Source organism: Zeus faber (genome assembly GCF_960531495.2).
Source record: "Zeus faber genome assembly, chromosome: 17".
Lineage (NCBI taxonomy): Eukaryota > Metazoa > Chordata > Actinopteri > Zeiformes > Zeidae > Zeus > Zeus faber.
The window spans coordinates 20,185,374-20,203,448 of NC_137204.1; the positions used below are offsets into that span (position 1 = coordinate 20,185,374).

The window sequence follows — 18,075 nt, forward strand, 5'->3', positions numbered from 1 at the left end:
TTTGGCCTGTACTGCCTCTGCCTCCAACTCTTTCCACGGCCACGCCCCCGATGAGCTCACTGCCCACAGGATTGTGACTTTGTCTGGATCCGTCTCATTTCACAACAAAGACACTTAAAAAAGGTTTAAGAATAACGGATATTGCAGTTAAGGCTGGGCTACGTGGGCGTCGTACCGCCCCGTATTCTCCGATTTGTGACTAATGCAAGTTAAGGTTAAAAAAAGTGTGTGTGTGTGGTTGAAGTTACTTGTGTTGGTATGAAGTACGCAGTATTACACTTGGTACACTTATTTTTTATAGATTGTGGGTACCTCCTAGATAATGCCATTAAAAAGGAAATGTTTAAATGAAAATACTTCACAGCTTTCTACTTTACTGAATAGTACATACAGTATATGTGGAATTGCATAATTGCATATGTGCAATATTTGCCTTGAAGACAATCATAGTACTATAGGGGGTTCATGCTCTCTTCTCCATCAACAAGCACTGTGACACCTTTGAGCAAGGCACTAGACCCACCATTGTGCATTGTGTAAGGCTTGTATAAGCCGCTGTAGATGTACTGGATAGTCTCTGCAAAGCATACACCATGACGCGATATGACATGTACTAATAGTCAAACTAGCTTCATGTTTTATAGGATGATTTATTCATTTTTAAACTCGTGTGATATCCTGTGTGTGAGCAGAAAGAATGAGATGAACTCCAGCTGCCGGCAGTTTGAATGCCATGTGGTGGATATAGACCTCATTATGGGCTTTACAGTCAGCTCCCGTCCTACAGGATAAAATAATAAACTATGTCTATAAATGACAACACATTTCTCTTTGTGGTGTGGGGGTGTCTTGGGTCTAAGTGATTGGGCCTGGCATCGGTGTGGCCGTACGCCTGTTGCTCATCAGAGCAATCAAGGAGCAACAGATAAATCACCCATCCCCACACACACACACACACAGGAGGAGCCTCTGTCAAGACCATGTTCCACCTGCTCCCGGCTTGTTACATCTTGCCCACTCTCTACAATAAATTGGTGTGTTTGCAACATCTCTGCCTGTGTGTCTGTGTCGGAGGCCAAGAAAACACCACTCGGGTGGCGGTTGGCAGGGGGATCTGCCACACTCTTTATTTGATCACACTTGAAGTCAGCTCCTCTTACACAGTTAATATGAGATTAACTAGATGCGCTAGTGTAGAATGGATGCCCCTCATTTAATAAATAATCGACACATTGACCTGTCTCCCTCCAACTCTATTGCAGTTGTCGCTCTCCTCTGGAAAACAGCGTAGACATATTTCCGCTCCTACTGATAGTAATTTATCATGATCTAGGCATAAGCACCTCTGATATTACATGATATGAGATATATAGATTTGACAATACTAGATAATTTTACAATGAGGTAAGTTTTTGGGTGTGATCTGCAGCAGTGTTTCTCAAATGGGGGGTACACGTACCCCTTTGGTACTTTGGGGTACTGCAGGGAATACTCAGAAAAAAAACACATATGACGCACATACAGTACATCATTTATGTTAATTTTATTTTTTTACTCCCAATGCTATTGAAGGGGGTACTCATCTGAAAAATGGCAACACTGATCTACAGTATTCCTCAGGTAACACCAGTGAGGAGATGCTGGTGGTGAATGAGCTGACACCAGTGACACTAAAACTCTCAACAAAAAAATATAAAAACACAGCATAGGAGATATACTCAAACATTTATTTTAAAATCCATTCACAAAAATATTAATTTTACATCACGTAGCATAACATATGTAGAGATGCCAACCAGGGATAAGTGTATAAAACACACCAGTCGGTTGCTGAGCATTTCCATTAACTATTTTTTCCCCAACGATTAATGTATTTTATTTCCCAAAGCGGTGAAAAGTCCAAACCTGGCGAAAGAGATAATGCAAGTGTATAACAGTCATTAGCACATCAGGATCCTTAGAAATTCCCCAGAATAAATACTAGAAACTGGATGCACTTCGTAAATTCATAAATAAGCACACCTCAGCTAAGGGACTTTTTTACTTAATGAATAAAAGCAAGGCTTGGATGATGGGTCATTAAAAAGTACACGGGACGCCTCAAAACTCCGCTCATTTCGATGACGAAGGACCCAAACCAAACTGTGGAGAACGACTCAACGTGAAGGTCTCACAGCCCCGGCTCCGGCATCGATCACACCTTCGATCTCTGCTTTTCTGGAATGCGTTTTGAAATTTTATGGGGGAAAAAAAAGCCTCAGCTTCCCCCCGAGGATTCCACGCAGACAAAACCCTTTAAAGCATCTTGTTTTGTTTCCCAAGGTGACCCCCCTAAGAGGCTAATGAGGCCTGGGCGGAGGGCGGGACGGAGGCGGAGCTCGGCCGGGGGGCGGCCCTTGAGGCGGAGGCGGAAAGGAACCCGTGGGGGAAGGAGGCGTGGACGGGCGGAAGGACGGAGGAAGAGTGGAATGGCCGGTCGAAGGCAGCGCCCTGTTCGGGGGCGGAGTGTACGGCGGAGGGGTGACGGAGGACGGAGGCGGGGTGGACGGTAGAGGCGGAAGCATGGAGGTCGGGGAGGGCGGCAAGTAGGAGACGTCCTGAGAGGAGTGGCGGGTGTAGCTGTGAGGCAGGGTGTAGATGGGCGTGGACGGGTGGTTGTAGATGGGGTAGCGAGGAGTCGGGTAGGATCTGCCCCGAGTGAAGTTGATACACCTGCCCTGTGAACCACGGGAGCAAAGACGGTGTTTTAAAGTGGTAATCCATCCGATTATTTTGTCAGAGAAATCCTTTATTTTATACTTTATTTCGCTGTCACTTCAGGGTATTTGTGTCATGCATGTATGTAAACAGCATACTACGCCGACTACGCCGTTTCCACTGTTGGTGGCGGGGTTCGCCACCTTTCCTGGCAAGAATGCAAAGACTGGGCACGGGCAATAAGTGACGTGAATTAAAGTGAAGTGAATAACTTGCGGAATTGAGATATTTCATCGCAGTTCTTTGAACGGCATTTCACTAGATTTGAATAAGCAAAATTTAATCTAGCCGCTTTCAAAGAAAATTAAAGTGGTAATCAGTAAGATTTTCTGTTAAATAAATCCCACATTTGAAGTTAATTCCTTTGTAATTTAGCTGCCACTATTCACGAAATAGCCATTGAATGTATTTGCGTGATGCACGTGCTCCTCTATATGCCGTTTCTACCATTGGCGGCGGGGTCCCGCCACCTTTTCTCGGCGAGAACGCAAAGATCGGGCGCGTGCAAGAAGTTGCGCTTAATTTTATAAAGCAGCACAGCCAGTTGTGGTCCGTCGATATGGATGAACATTCCCCAAAAAAACGACAGCGCACTCGGATGGAAATATCCTCGCAACCTCAAGAGAGCAAGAAGAAAAAAAAATAAATCACTTGATCATGACAAGGAGAACTTTCGAGAATAGACAGTGACCGTCTTAGAGGGAAGACGAGAATAAAGCCAAACAAATGTCACCGTTTTAAATGGAATTTCTGGTACTGGTAGTGTAACCCCCTCCCTAACACCACAACACCAGACCATCCTATGGATTTCCACTTTAAGTCGTTAAAAAAGGATTATAGAACCATTACCGATCACAGATCATATTTCACGGCCCTGCATTTACCTTGGACTCCGGCTGCGGCGTGTATGTATTAAATATTCCCCGAGTCGAGATGAGATACGGCTGCGCGCTCCCTACCGAAAATACTGTGGTGCGGCATTGTTTGGCAGCGCCGACGGGGCAGAGCTTTCAAGAAGTGGAAAGAGGAAATGCCTCCACTAGTCCTATTAGAGGGTGTCATGGAAGGATATAGCACGCCTGCCAAGGGAGCTGTGGCAGAGCTGGGAGCAGCGAGGAGAGGTGGATATCATCTGCTCTTAATGACTTTAACAGGAAAAAAACATTCTTTATACCCCGGGATAATATCAATATATATATATATATATATATATATATATATATATATGTATATACAGAATGAGCTTATATGCCGTGTAATACTTGGACCTCACAGCTCCTGCAAGCCGGAGGTCCAGGTGATCATTTTTGAAAATCAGGAGCATTGAGACTGAACTTATCTTCAGTTCCTACTGTGTTTTTTTTTAAGGGACTAAAAGCCGTGTTCCCATAATAATCCACTAAAGATGGGATCGTTGACCGTGGTCTTTTTTTTCGCATCAGGTGCTTCTGCGTCCCTCACCTTGTCGCCGGGATGCGGTCGCATCACCGACACCCTGTCGTAGCCCCTCCGCAGGAACACGCACAGGGCGTCCAGCTTGCCCTAAAAAAAACAAAAAAAGAAAAAAGAGGATTGTGTCATCGAGTTGATAGGGCCGATCCCAAATAATAACCTGAGACCTGACCCGTAATCGACGCTCGTTCCCAAAATCAACAAGGCCATTTTGCTCCTGCGCCGTAGAAAAATAGATTGGATGTAGCGCGAAAGGAAATATCCTGGAATAACAGCTTGACTTTTCCACGTCTGTGTCGGGGCTCCGTGTTCCTAATTCATCACACGGAGAAGGGGAAAGATGGAGGGAAGGGAATATGTTTTCGGAGAAATATCACAAGCTCGATGGACCTCGCATCCGGAGGTCATCCCGGTTCACGTCTGGCTTTTATTTGCCTATTTACTGCCGACTCATACGTGACGAGAATGCATTTTCTTATTTGCCGTTCCCTCGTGACACATGGTTCGCAGGAAGACGGGAAGCCGGGCGTCGCTTTTTTTTTGGGGGGGGGGGGGGGGGGGCGTGTGACAGGACGGACGCCGCACGAAACGGAGGATGAGAGTGTGTGGAGTCATGCATCTGGAATACGTTAAGAGCTGGAACCTGCACTCATAAATGTATACGGAGGCTCCCGTGTACAAGCATGCCTTACCTGAGTTTTTAACGATAAAAACCCGACGTAGCCGACGAGTAAAGTCCAATGGCATAGACGTAATAAAATGGAATCAAACAATTAAAAATGTCCCATTCTGCCCTCATCTTCAGAGACATGTTCTAAAAAAGCGTTAAAGTATAAATAGTATTTATAAAAATATATAAAAAAAAAAATTATGTCAAAAATAAGTACAATTCTTATATTCGTATTGTGATTCTTTGAAAGGCACTTTAAGGAGTATTTTTTATTTTTTTATTTTTTTGGCAATGTAGAGAAAAGCAGTCATGTTTCTGGGCATCAAGACGAGGATGTAGCCGACTCTCATTGTGGTGCAGAGAAAAGTGAGCGCTGAGCTGTGGACGTCGTTCTAAATAAGAGCTATTTGCAAGATGTACAAGGTAATAAATAATATAAATTGTTCAACACACTGGTCTCATTTTCCCACGATGATTGCACAGATGCGGCAATAAAACACGCCAGTTTTGGCCGAATGAATGGGAGAAGGCGCGGTCGTCTCACCTTGATGGGAGAGTACCACTTGTGGGGACTCGTGGGCTTGCGCATGCCGTTGTTGTACATCCGTGAAGGGAACAGCTCAAACTCCTCTTCGGGCATCACCACCCGGGCGTTTTTGGCCTTCTCCAGTTTGGCCCCCTCCTCTGTGGACCCCTTGTCCCCCCAGTGGACCTGCAGAGGACGACGCCTCGGGTAAGTTAAAGACAGCGCCGCGCCCACGCCGATCCCGAACCCCGAGACCGAGTGTTGCCAGTTACAATCGTTAATCAATAACAGATACCCTGTTGCAGCCCGTGTTGGAGCGATTTCACGTTTGATTTTGAAAATGGCAGAGAAGAGAATATCTGGAGAGCAGCTTTCTTTCATTCATAGAGTTTGGGCAAAAGAGTGATTATTGTGGTTTATACCTTTTTTGTCAATGATAAATCATTAATAATTCATTAATAATAACAAAATTATTGTCAGTAAGTATTATAAATGTAGTATTTGTAGATGCTGTGAATGGCTTAATATGAGGCTTATTTCCTCAGTTGATGATGAAACTTTCCAATACAGTCTTGAATTGCTGTGAATCCTTATAAGCACGCACAACTACTTTAATTCCAGTATTCTAGTTTAACATTCTCCTTTTCGGCTAAACCCGGGATTATATTTTGCCTCTGCTCAAAAAAAAAAAAACCTACTGGCTCCTCCATCGGAGTCTTTAATCTTCTGACATTCCTCCGCTGCTGACTTTTGTTTTTACTTCTCAGAGGAAAGAAAAAAGCCCGTGTTGTAAATCTCCCGCGTGGTTGACCTCTCCAGGAGGATCTCTGCGCGCTCACCGCACTCACCCTCACCTTCCCCGAGACACCCCCCCCCCCCCCTTTTTGCGGTTTCCCACTTTTTTGGCCAAGCGGGGTCTACGGATAACGGTCTACCACGTCAACGTCTCCCCACCAGCATCCGTGTCTTCCGGTGTCAATGATCCCGGCGTCCTCATGACCCACGCCAGGCCCCCGCCGGTCTCTTCCGCCGGGTTTCTCTCTCCGCATTCCGCCAATCTCTCTGAAACGGACTCCCGCGTCTCCCTGGCGTGGGACGCAGCCCAGTGAACTTGTAACCTCGCACACTTCTCCCCTCCTCCACTTCCTGCTTCCTTTGCCGTCCGGTTCGTATCGAAACGGAGCGCTGATGCTGGGGGCACGGCGAGGGTAACTGAGACTCTGAGAAAGTCTTCGTAAGACCTTCTGGTGTGGATTGAAACATCCTCTATAATACTGTATGAAATGTTCAACCTTCCTGCCCGACCTTGCACTGCTGCTTGCATTGGACCTGTCTGTTCTTAGTAGCAATATATACATACATTTATTATTTCACATCTGTGAAAAAATAAATGCCCCCAAAAAAATCATACATATACTGTATATACAATATATATTTCCATATACGTTTATATATATACGATTTCTTTTTAATGCTGCCATTTAACCCATGAGCATGAATGTAATATTACTGTCATCTCGGTTGCCCCTCTGTGTACCTCCATTCTCTTGATGCCCCCGACGCCGCGGCCTCCGTAGTACGAGGCGTCCACTGTCGGCCATCTTTTCTTGGGGAATCCGTCCTCCTCTTCATCCTGGAGAAGACCCAGAAACACACCTGACACTTTTACAAGAGGATGACGTTGCACCCTATGTACATTTTTTACAAACGGATTGGAGAGACTCCGTTGTACAGGAAGTACATTTGATATGATGTGAAAATTTAATCTTAATCTTAATCGTTTAAGTGTGTTATCTAGTACTTTGGTAAAATAACAGTCGTATTTACATCATATATACACTTTGCTATTAAAATACCAATTTAAAGCACGTACAGAAGAATCCTCCATCACTGGGGGCGGGGGCTCATGAATGACCTGCGAGAAGAAAACAAACCGGCCTGTTCACACCGCGGAGATTTTGGCTTTTTTTTTTTCTGCTGAGCTTTATGTATTATTAGTTTGATGCAATAAAAAGTTAGTATAATAGCGTTCAGAAAAACATCAATAACATAGATAATGTAACACAACGACAAAAAAAATCGATCACTTTTGACGTCGCAGGCATTAAGGGCCAATTTTTAACCGAAAGCGCTGTTCTAAGTCCTTTAGTATTTGAGCGTTGCCGTATTGTGATCTGAGATAGCGGACGTACCACGGTGCAGCAGAGCGGCCAGAACCACCAGAGCAGAGCCACCGTCAGCAGCAGCAGCAGGATGAGCAGCGCGATGGCCACAAACTTCCCGTCGGACTGGAGGGAAGAAACAAACAATACAAACAATGCTTATTTAGGAGATTTTTGTTTAGATGCATTACATCTGAGTGGTTTGACTGGTTTTGTGCATGCTGTGCAGGGATAGAGGGTTATAATTGGAGCTACTGCCATAGGATGAAAAATAATTTGCCACTTTACTGGTCTCTGCACTTAAAATCCTCTTTGTATTTGTATATTCTGTATATATATATGTATACATATATATATATGTTTTAATATTTGGCTATTTTTATATTTTATTTGGCATTTTTTGTATATTAGGCCTTTTTTGGCTTTTATTTTTTTTTGTATATTTGGCAATTTCTTTGTTTTCAGAATGTTCGTCTCTGGATCTGCTTAAGTTAGGATAAGCATTGGCGGCGGATCATCAAAATGCTCTTGGGTTCGAAAGCTGTTATCTAATCTGAGATCAGCCTCACAGGAGTACTTAATTTGCTTGCTTTACTGGACAGAAAAAACCCTTGATTGATGAGAAAGTCTGTTTTGCCTTCAGACATGGAATCAGCATAACGGTATAACTGTCCTGCTGTGAACTCGGTCCAAACGGCTTCATTTTCCAGCAGCCAACCCCCCCGGTCAAGGGGCAAAAAAATAAGAATGAGCAACAGGTGAAGATTGCAGTTCCCTCCTCCTCGGTTCTATGAGGCATTTAGCCAATGTCCGTACTGTACAGTACCACCCCGTCACAAGCGCCAGGATCCTAAATTTTATCTAAGCAGAACGGCCGCTCGGTGGAAGCCATTAATCAAGGAGGCTGCAGGAGCCATCCATTCAAAGTTATCTACATAATCGTGATGCCTTCACGGTTTTGGCCGCAGCTTATGGCGTGGGGGAGGGTGTTGATGGGGTCTTTAATGAGACTCGATGGAGTTCTTTTGCACGCCCTACTCACGCAGCTGACTGCAGTGATGGTGACGGAGCTGGAGATGAAGCTCAGGCCGTTATTCATGCTGACGTGGAGCGTAGCAGAGCTGGAAGGTGACAAAGAGAGAAGTTATTTGTGAAATTTGTGAAAGTCTAATTTCTCTTTAGTTTAGATCACAGTTAAGGTCATTTTTTTAACTTGCAAAGGAAACGATCAACCGGCGGGATCAATCCTTTTTGTACTTCACTTGACCTTTTTTTTTTCTGACCTTTCGGTCAAGTATATAAATAAAATGCTGTATCTTGATTTCACTTCAGAAGCTTTTTCTCAGACTGCCACCCACACCTGCACCGGCGTCAAGTGGAATATTGGAAATAGTCACTTACGTCCCCTCCTTCTCCAAGACAGGAGCTGGACACAGCAGGTAAGTGTCTCGAACCACCAACGGCCTTTTCACTGAGTGACGACAGCACGACAGATTATCAGCATTAGGTTTGCTCTGATAAACATATGCATGCCCTTATAATAATAATAATAACTGGAGACCATGAAACATGAATGCGACGAAAAGGTGTCCAATAAACAGCTCAAAGAAGGAACCGGCCATACAACAAATGTTGGCAAATCTGCCCCTCAACCGCTTCAGGCTCAGAATATTCTCTTTGTCACAGGGTTGTTGGGCTTCGTCTCCGTGTGGAAAATGCAGCGGAGGAGAGAGGAGAGCGGAGCGGTTTATTTATCCTGGCTCAGCGAGTGTCTGCTGTGTTTCTGCAGGGACGCCACTCGGCACTAATGGAATCCACATTTTCTTTTGACATCTGAGAAGCCCTAAATGTTCCACCAGCTGATGGAGACGGTGGCGATGCTTTGGGGCGAACAAGGGATTTATATCCCCAACCAACCCACCCTCCTCCTCCACCACCGCCCCTGCCGCCACCACTACTACCCATCATGCCGGTTTGCTCGCCCAAACCAACTTGGCCCAAAATAATTCAAAGGCTTCTAAGTAGTTATTCTATATTAATGAAATTCTTCACCGTTGATGTTGTATTTGGGTATTTATTGGCACAGTTAGTTTGTTTGGTGCGACACTCCAGAGCTGACACAGTGACTGTTAGTCACTGTTAGTGCTGTTAGTGAGTGAAAAACCACATTAGAGCAATGATTGGAAAGACAAAAAAGTTATAAAAGTTATTCAAGTATAATGAATACTTGAATTCAATATGTAAATATAATTTAAAAACATATAATAATAATAATAATAATAATAATAATAATAATAATAATAATAATAATAATAATAATAAAGTAACTAAAAAAACAGGGCAAGTCATGAAAGGGATAAGTTCATTCCATTATACTCTTCCACTGATTTTTGCTGCTGTAATACCTGAATTTCCCCACTGGGATTAACAAAGTGTCTTGCTGTGTCTTATCTTATGAACTTATATTTTAGCAGGAACATGTATTGTGTACTGTATATGAAGAATAAAAAGAGCATCCAGCAGCTACTGTTAGAATGCACAGTGACAGAGCTGAACCAGTAAAACACTGTGGTGGAACCGGGCGACTCCCAGCCGTGGATCCATTTAACTGAGTGAGTGCAAGACAGGCGACTGGTCATCTCCTTAGTTGTGTGTTTTGCCCAAACGCGCTCACCATGAACCTTGATTACAGAAACAGAAAGCCAGCACAGCTTTGAAAACCATGCAAAGACAATTATATCCAAAAATAGACCTGCACATATTTACATTTTTCGAAAAGACACAACAAAGCCTCGACAGGAAAACAAGAAATTCCGAACGAGGACTTTCATCCGCGCGTTCCCACTGAGCGTCAGATAATCATGGACAGATCCTAGAACTGGATCCTTGGATCGAACGCGACGCTACTCACTCAGGGTCATGGTGTCATTGATGCGGAAGCTACACAGAACCTTCTGCACGTCGCGGGCGTGCAGGAAGCCATTTCCCTTCACCACCACCTGGAAAGACTCTGGAGTGGTACGACACAAGGAAAAATAAGTAAAACGGGTAAATAATGCATATTTTAAAAAAGCGTCTTTTGCGTAAGGTTTTAGATTAGGGTCAGGGTTTGGCTTATTCAAACCCAGATTGTGTTATTCAGCAGCGTATTCAGTCATACATACTGTGTGCGCGCGCGTTTTGTTGCACGTGTGCACCTTACGTTACCTCCTTCACAGATGCTGGAGGGCTCTACGGCGAGGATCTCAATGCATGATCTCTTCAGGATCTGGAGCGGGGTCATATCAAATTAGAAACGCCGCACCGGAAGCGTAATAATCAAGATATTGTGTTAAAATATCAGGGCAAGAATATGCGTATGGAATTTCCCGTCGCAGGACGTAAACTCCCTCATACCGAGTCTATGACTCCCTGCAGGGCCTGGAAGCCGTCGTTCACGGGGAACACGTGGTCTTTGCTGTCGGCTATCGTCCAAAGCTGTCCAGTAAAAAGTCGTACTGGTCATATATTGAAAACTGTGGATCGCCAGCAGTCAGACAAACAGATGGGGTTGGGTTCGTTTTATTGGTTATTTAACGGACTGACTCACCTGGGTTTCATTGAAGTCTTTCACTCCCACGCAGTACACCGAGGCTCCCAGCTGACGGGCTCTGCTCGCCTAGGTTTGGGACAAAAGGGCAATAACAATAAGCTAGATATAACTTTTTTATATCAAATACACGTTTCATGATGAAATGATAATGATGCAGAGAAGGAAGTCATTTAAATAACTACTTTATGGCTTTATATTGTAATAATACTGTCATAACATTGTAGACACTATCATTTAGTAATAACATACTCACCTACTCATCTATTTTTATCCATGTCTGTATTATAAACATATTTATTGATTGCATAAAGTTTATAAATTTACAATTTAAACCCACAGTCATATGAACAACCATACCGGGACTTAGGCCCTGAGATAGCCTTTTAACTTGACCAATCCTGTGCATAGATTTCGTATTGTATTTGGCCATTTTGTGTTTTTTACTTGGCTATTTTTGTTTTTTGATTGGCTATTTTTGTTTTTATTTGGCCATTTTTGTTTTTTACTTGGCTATTTTTGTTTTTATTTTGGCAATTTTTGTTTTTATTTCATTTATTAAACCCTAGGGTTCATGAATGAATAAATAAAATCCTTAATGCAGTTAAGCTTTTTCCGTACTAATTGTGTGTACAACAATGCAACATTTCTTACCACAACACATTCCTCTAAGCAGATTCAGAATCTTAAATGGATGAACGGCATGAGTGTGTCGGTCCGTAATAGTGAATGTGAAGCTGACGTCACGTTGCTGGAGCAAGCCTCTGTATGAGGGGGGTCACTCACATGGATTGTGAAGGTCAATCGTCCTCATTCCCGAGTTAAAACACGGCTCCGACGTCTCGTTCAATGAAAGACTGCCGCCGAAAATCCCGCAACCGTCTTGCGTTGAAACCTCCTTTTCCCCCCTCCCTTTCTCCACGTACGTACATTTGATATATTTTCGCCTACGTGATCCCTTCCAAAAAAGATGGCGACAGGACGACCCATGGCGACCGTGGAACTTCTCGTCCCCCTATGGAGCGAGCCGTTCTCTCGCCCACCTCTCTCTCTGCCAGGTCAAACTGCTTCTCCCTCAGCTCTCCGTCCGTCAGGGCGATGATAACGCTGGCCGTCCGGTAACCTGACGGGGGGGGGGGGGGGTTCAAGGGAATGCACTCGTGAAATGAGACAAGATAGGACGCTTTAGCGATCCCTCGCGGGCGAAAACAACGGCTCGGCCTCAGCGACAGCGTTGGGGGCGCCGCTCAACATCCAGGATCCAACATCCAGCACGTGGCTCCGTGGAATGCTTCCTTCTGATTGGTCAACAGCGGCAATCAGCTGTCAATTGCTTCCAAATTATGGACGCTGTATGTTAATAACTTTGCGACTTCCGAGACATGAGTGTGGCAACGTTTTTTTGCCGGGCGAACAGTGCGTTACCGTGGACCGCTTTTCTCGGTCAACTCGTCATAATAGTTATAAAATAATTTCAAATCAATATTCCTCAGTGTCTCAATGTAATTTCTAATGTAGTAGGTGGACGTGTAATGTGCGGGATGTTATACAACAGCCTTTATCGCAAATTAAGTCCTGATCCTGCTGTCAGGGTTGACTGGCTGTACATTATTCCTTAAGTTACAAATGTGACGTAAGTGCCCTTTGCTTTCATGTTGGTGCCAGTGTTGCTGGCCTCACCATGCCGGCCCTTTTCCACCAAGGCATTTCGAGGGCCGGTTCGGAGCCGGTGCCTAATCACGGAGCAGCTCGTCGCCTTTTTCGACAGCAAAACAATCCGGCTCTCGGCCAGGAAAACTGGTCCCAGAGCGGCACCAGCTCTTGGCTGGTCCGGAACCAAGAACCGCTTGCGTCGGGGGCGGAAAAGCGGTGAGGTATACAGACGTACACAGCGACGCGACGACGACGTGGAAAAGCAAAACCGGCTCTGACAGCCGAAGGTTCGCAAGTTGACCGGCACCGGCCCAAAACCAGAACTGGGTTCGCGTTGGTAGAATGGGGGGGCGCATGCTTTGGCGCCATTTTAATGAACTGTGGGCGCAGAAAGTGAGAAACCGGGTGGCGAACGGGAAAAATACTCAACTCACCGTCCCCTGTGCCATAGTAGATTTGCTCACTGGCCTGAAAGGGAAAAAAAGGGCTTGGTTGAGCAGCTGTAAAACTTTATAGACCCTTACTCCGGGGTACAATGCCAGGCTGTTGGCTGAGCGGTTTTCCTATTGGACTACCAGACGACTCACTCGGTTCAAGCCTTTGTCCATGAAAGTGTCTCCGCCCGGCTGGACCATGCGCAGCTCCTCCAGTCCAGCGCTAATCCGCTCCCTGGCCATGAGGACATTGGCAGAGCCCAAAAAGTTAGGAGCGGAGAGAGTGAGTGCAGAATGGAACTAGCGGTGCTAGTGGACTCGTTTCAGTGGTGTTTGGTGCCTTGCCTGTCTTCGGTCAGCTCCATCAGCGTCCATCCTTCCGACGAAAACACGATGAAGGACATTCGCAGCTGAGGGCTTGGAGCAGGAGACACGGGACAAAGGGGAGCTTTTAGGTTTTTTAAGGTCCAGAAGGCTTACATTCGGTAATGCACTATCTGTCACGATCCTCTCCTGCCTTGATTCCCTGTCTGTCTCTAGGTCCCTATGTCCCTCCCCTGGCTCCCTCTGTCTCGAGGTCCGTCTGTCCCTCTCTGGCTCCCTCTGTCTCTAGGTCCCTCTGTCCCTCTCTGGCTCCCTCTGTCTCTAGGTCCCTCTGTCCCTCTCTGGCTCCCTCTGTCTCTAGGTCCCTCCGTCTCTAGGTCCCTCTGTCCCTCTCTGGCTCCCTCTGTCTCTAGGTCCCTCTGTCCCTCTCTGGCTCCCTCTAGGTCCCTCTGTCCCTCTCTGGCTCCCTCTGTCTCTAGGTCCCTCTGTCCCGCTCTGGCTCCCTCTGTCTGTGTCTGGTGTCACGTCACATCACATTAAACCCCTGTATACACTCCTAAAACCGTGTGTCCTGCGTTTGGGTTCATCTTGACCATCATCCCTAACACTATCAAATTGTTGTGGAACTCCATTGAATGTACAGCGTGCCCACCTGAGGAACTTGTGAGCCAAGTGGTCCACAAAGTAGTAGATCTCGTTCCAGTGATACTGCACGCTGCCCGACCTGAAAGAAGAAGAAGGACAACCCCGCAGGAGTATTTCGGTCACGGACCCAAACGCCGCGAGGCCTTGTCAGAAAGTATTACTCTGCGCTGCGTCGCAGAAACAAAACCACATGTTTGGAGGGAACGAGTCGGGGCGCGAGCTGCTGACCGGCCACTCATGCATCTATTGTTTAAGATAGGCGACAGATAGGACGGTGAAAAGTACATTCTCGTTTGGAAACGTGCATTTCCTAGACCCTAACCTCAGGTGACAGAATCACATGTTCGTATAAGGAAAACACCGGATTTAAAGCGTCATACGGGGAATTCACGTGGATCAGGCGGATGGTTTTGACCAGCGTCCATGTAGTAATTGCACAAAGCAAACACGCGATTGAAAGAATGTGGATCCTGTTAAGAAAGCATTCCTGTCCGTCGCTCAAACGCATGCACTGGTGAGGTAACGTGTGTGTTTGTGTTCACGGCAAACGTCTGGTTGTTCGGTTTTCGTTTTAGCTTTGCCTTATTTTTGTTTTCCAACTTGTTATCAGGTTTGAAGTGCTCGTGTTTTTCTTCCAGGGCGATTTCACAATCGCCGTCCGGCCAATCAGATTAGAAGGATATTAACAGTGACTCAGCCACTGAAGAATCAAATGCTCTAAGTTGATGAACCACATTATTATTATTATTTGCTTGAATGATCCGAACGAGAGGCGGGTTTCTAATGGTTGAGCGGGCGGAGCCTACACACGATACAGATAATAATTAAATGGTAATTAAATAATTTCTCGAGGTAAACAAGGTGTTTTTTTCCCCCCTATTCGTCTCTTTCCCTTCTGCTCCCAGTTATTCCGTGATATGGCTTTCCAGTGCGGGCGCAGGAAGCCAAAAGCTCTTCTCTGGAACATCTGGTTCTAATGGAGGGAGGGCTTCATAGACACAAGGACAGAAACATTTGGCAAAAAGGTGCACTTGTCTTTTTTCCATTTGACAGCGGCTAGAATTTCACAAGAGCGACGTCTAAAGGATGCTTCAGAAATGCAAATGAACATGAAAGCACTCTGCCAGGGGGGGAGCCGCGGGGTGCGCTTTGACTTACTTATCAGTGGCAGCGACTTTTAAAACCAGAGATTTTCATTTGTCTTGCGCCTGAAATGCACAAAGCAACCCGCGATGCACGGCCGAAGCGAACTCATTTCGGATCGAAGCTTTGAAATTTGGTCCGTGCACACAACACAAGCACGGCAAGTCACGATGGTGTTTATATAGTGGCAGAAGATGGCCGTGGCTGAGAAGGACGATGACCACGTGGTGGCGACAGACAAACATCAAAAGCTTGTACACGTAACAGTGTGAGACAACTTATAGTTATGCTTACTGGTTCAAATTTTGCTTGTTTAAATGATCAATAGTTAAAATCAACCCTGTCGGCATATTCAGTTCATTCTCTTTAAGGAATGTCAATTGAAATAACCTATTAAATCTTCATTTTGGAGGGTTAGGGATCAGGACTATGGGTGACTAGGATCAACCATCTGAATAAAGTCACTTCTAACCAATCACGGCCAGGATGCAGAGGACATCAAGGCCAACAAGTTGAGTTGGTCTGGATGATTCGTCGCGGTTGTTTTTAAAATACCTTGCGGTTACTTTATGATAGGCATGCGTTAAATAAGTTGATCTTGTGAACCCTATTAACATTGGCATTCTGCAAATTCCACAACAACAGAGTTATGATGTTATGAACGCCTGTTATGACACCAGTTCGTTTTTTTTACATTACATAATTGAATAACCTCACAATTTGACTTTTTGCAGCCATGCGACATAGGTGTTTGGGCATGAGTTCATCTGATCGTTTTTTTCTAATCTGTTTAATTCTACCACTTAAGCACCTAGTTACTACTAACTTATAATTGAGGAATATTTTTGAATCAGCTGGTGGGATTGTTGTTTGTATAGAATAGGCTCCCTGTGGAATATAGTAACACATTTTCTTATATGTTGAGGAGCATTCACGGTTCCTTTGAAGACCATACCGTCTGCCATATATAAGCATAAAGACATGTGCTGTCTTTATGGTCTGCTGGGCTCTTCAGATGACTTCACAGAGGAGACCGCACTTGGACTGTGTTGCAACAACAACTTGCTGAGTCTGAAGTTGAGAGTTACGTCAAAAAGTGAAAACCAATTTCTTGCAGATCAGCTTGTCTGCGGAGGTTCCTGACACCACTTTGGATGACGTTTGCAGCTGTCTGCGTCCGAATCTATCATTCAGATGGAGGCACTTGCATGCAACAAACCCCCAAATGGGCTGACATTCCTTTTGAAAAAGAAAGAGAGAGGGGGAAACTTACTTGTCCAGAACAAAGTACAGGTCAAATCCCCCATAGCAGGAAGAGCCTGCCTCCCTGCTTCCATAGCTCTGCTCTGCGTTGCCTGCAACCAGGACCAGCACCAGTATTCCCAGTTCCACACTAAGCAAAGTCTGCGAGCACCAGCAATGGGACATCACCCCAAGTGTTTCTCCCAACACTTTAGAAGAAAAAAAAAAAAAAAGTGGGCCAAACCAAAAAAATAATAATAATCTCAACAATATCTTGGAGATTTTTTTGTTTTTTTTTCCTCCTTTGACTCTCAGGGCATTATGGTGCAGCCGGCCGTGCTCCTCAGGCAGATGTCCAGGTAAAATGCTGCTTGTGGATCAGTTTCCCATCTCCACAGCACAGAAAGGAGGAGTGAGACTCACAGTGCTCTGCTCCATCTCCCTTCACCCTAAATCCTTTTAGCATCTGTTTTATGAGCAGAAGGACCCATGCAAAAAAAAGAGTTGAAAGTCAGTATTATGTTCTTTTTGAGTCTGTTTTTATCTACTGACCTATAAAAGCTTGGAGCATCGAATATGGATATGTCAGTTCCTATTTTATAATTTTATGTTGTTTTTTTTTTATACTAGGTATCAGTGCCGCTCAGTGGTAAACAATGGAACTCAGCAACTTTCTGCTGACCATTTACATAAAACAAACCCATTGGCCCCTCAAATGATCCAAACATGGGACCTTATTAAAGTTTAAATACAGCATTCAACATAGGAAAAACATTATTTTTTGAAAACCTTGTGGAATTAAACATACCTTTATTTCCTGTCTGGGTCCCCAACTGGAAGTCTTTATTGTCCCCCAGGGAGGACATTTGGTTGCAGTCAGGGTTGGAGGAAGCAAAAATACAAGTCAGAAAGTTTGAAACATTAAAAGGCAGTAAGACCAATAAAAACAATGATAAGCGGTGAAGACAATAAGAACGATAAGAAGAGTGAGAAAATAGAAACACCGATTGAATAGAAATTAAATAATATCTGATTTTTTTTAAATGACTGTGCAAAAAGTCATGTGTGAAAATTCAGCCTGTCCACGCAGACACAACTTACATATCTATCTGTACATCGAGTATGTTGTTACAACAAGTGATACATACAATATGTAGGATACAGTAAATAATGCAATGATTAAGGTTTAATTTACAAAATCGTTTTTCAAGATATGTACCTGCACAACAGCGCCCTCATCTGGAAATCTGTCACTTTCTCAGTTTTTTTTATTTGATTTATTTTATTTTATTTTACATTTATACTACATTTTAACCCGCCCCCCATAACTTACACTCCTTTATACAGCTATTACAAGTCGATAGAAACCACACAAATCACAATAAAATATTGTAGACTTTCCTGAAATGAAAAATAAGGTAAGAATATTTGGTGCAAAAATTGGTTGATAATTTAGAAATCAAGAATTAAATTACAAA

The 18,075-nt window shown here is 44.4% G+C and overlaps 1 protein-coding gene across 2 annotated transcripts; it reads right to left on the minus strand.

The window, feature by feature from the left end:
• Positions 1–1,708: 1,708 nt before the first annotated feature.
• Positions 1,709–16,979, minus strand: antxr1b (ANTXR cell adhesion molecule 1b). 2 transcript variants are annotated; one of them, XM_080018459.1, is made up of 18 exons: positions 16,629–16,979; positions 14,220–14,291; positions 13,589–13,660; positions 13,397–13,478; positions 13,244–13,277; positions 12,200–12,279; positions 11,157–11,225; positions 10,964–11,044; positions 10,775–10,835; positions 10,479–10,577; positions 8,969–9,038; positions 8,610–8,688; positions 7,598–7,693; positions 7,279–7,320; positions 6,943–7,038; positions 5,424–5,591; positions 4,219–4,299; positions 1,709–2,717 (listed from the first exon to the last, which is right to left on the minus strand). In XM_080018459.1, exons 1-18 carry the CDS (start codon positions 16,781–16,783, stop codon positions 2,340–2,342), a joined length of 1,815 nt encoding a protein of 604 aa, XP_079874585.1. In that variant the 5' UTR covers positions 16,784–16,979; the 3' UTR covers positions 1,709–2,339. The 2 variants fall into 2 exon arrangements, with proteins under 2 accessions (XP_079874585.1, XP_079874586.1); XM_080018460.1 differs by lacking the exon at positions 16,629–16,979 and adding an exon at positions 15,371–15,524.
• Positions 16,980–18,075: the final 1,096 nt, after the last annotated feature.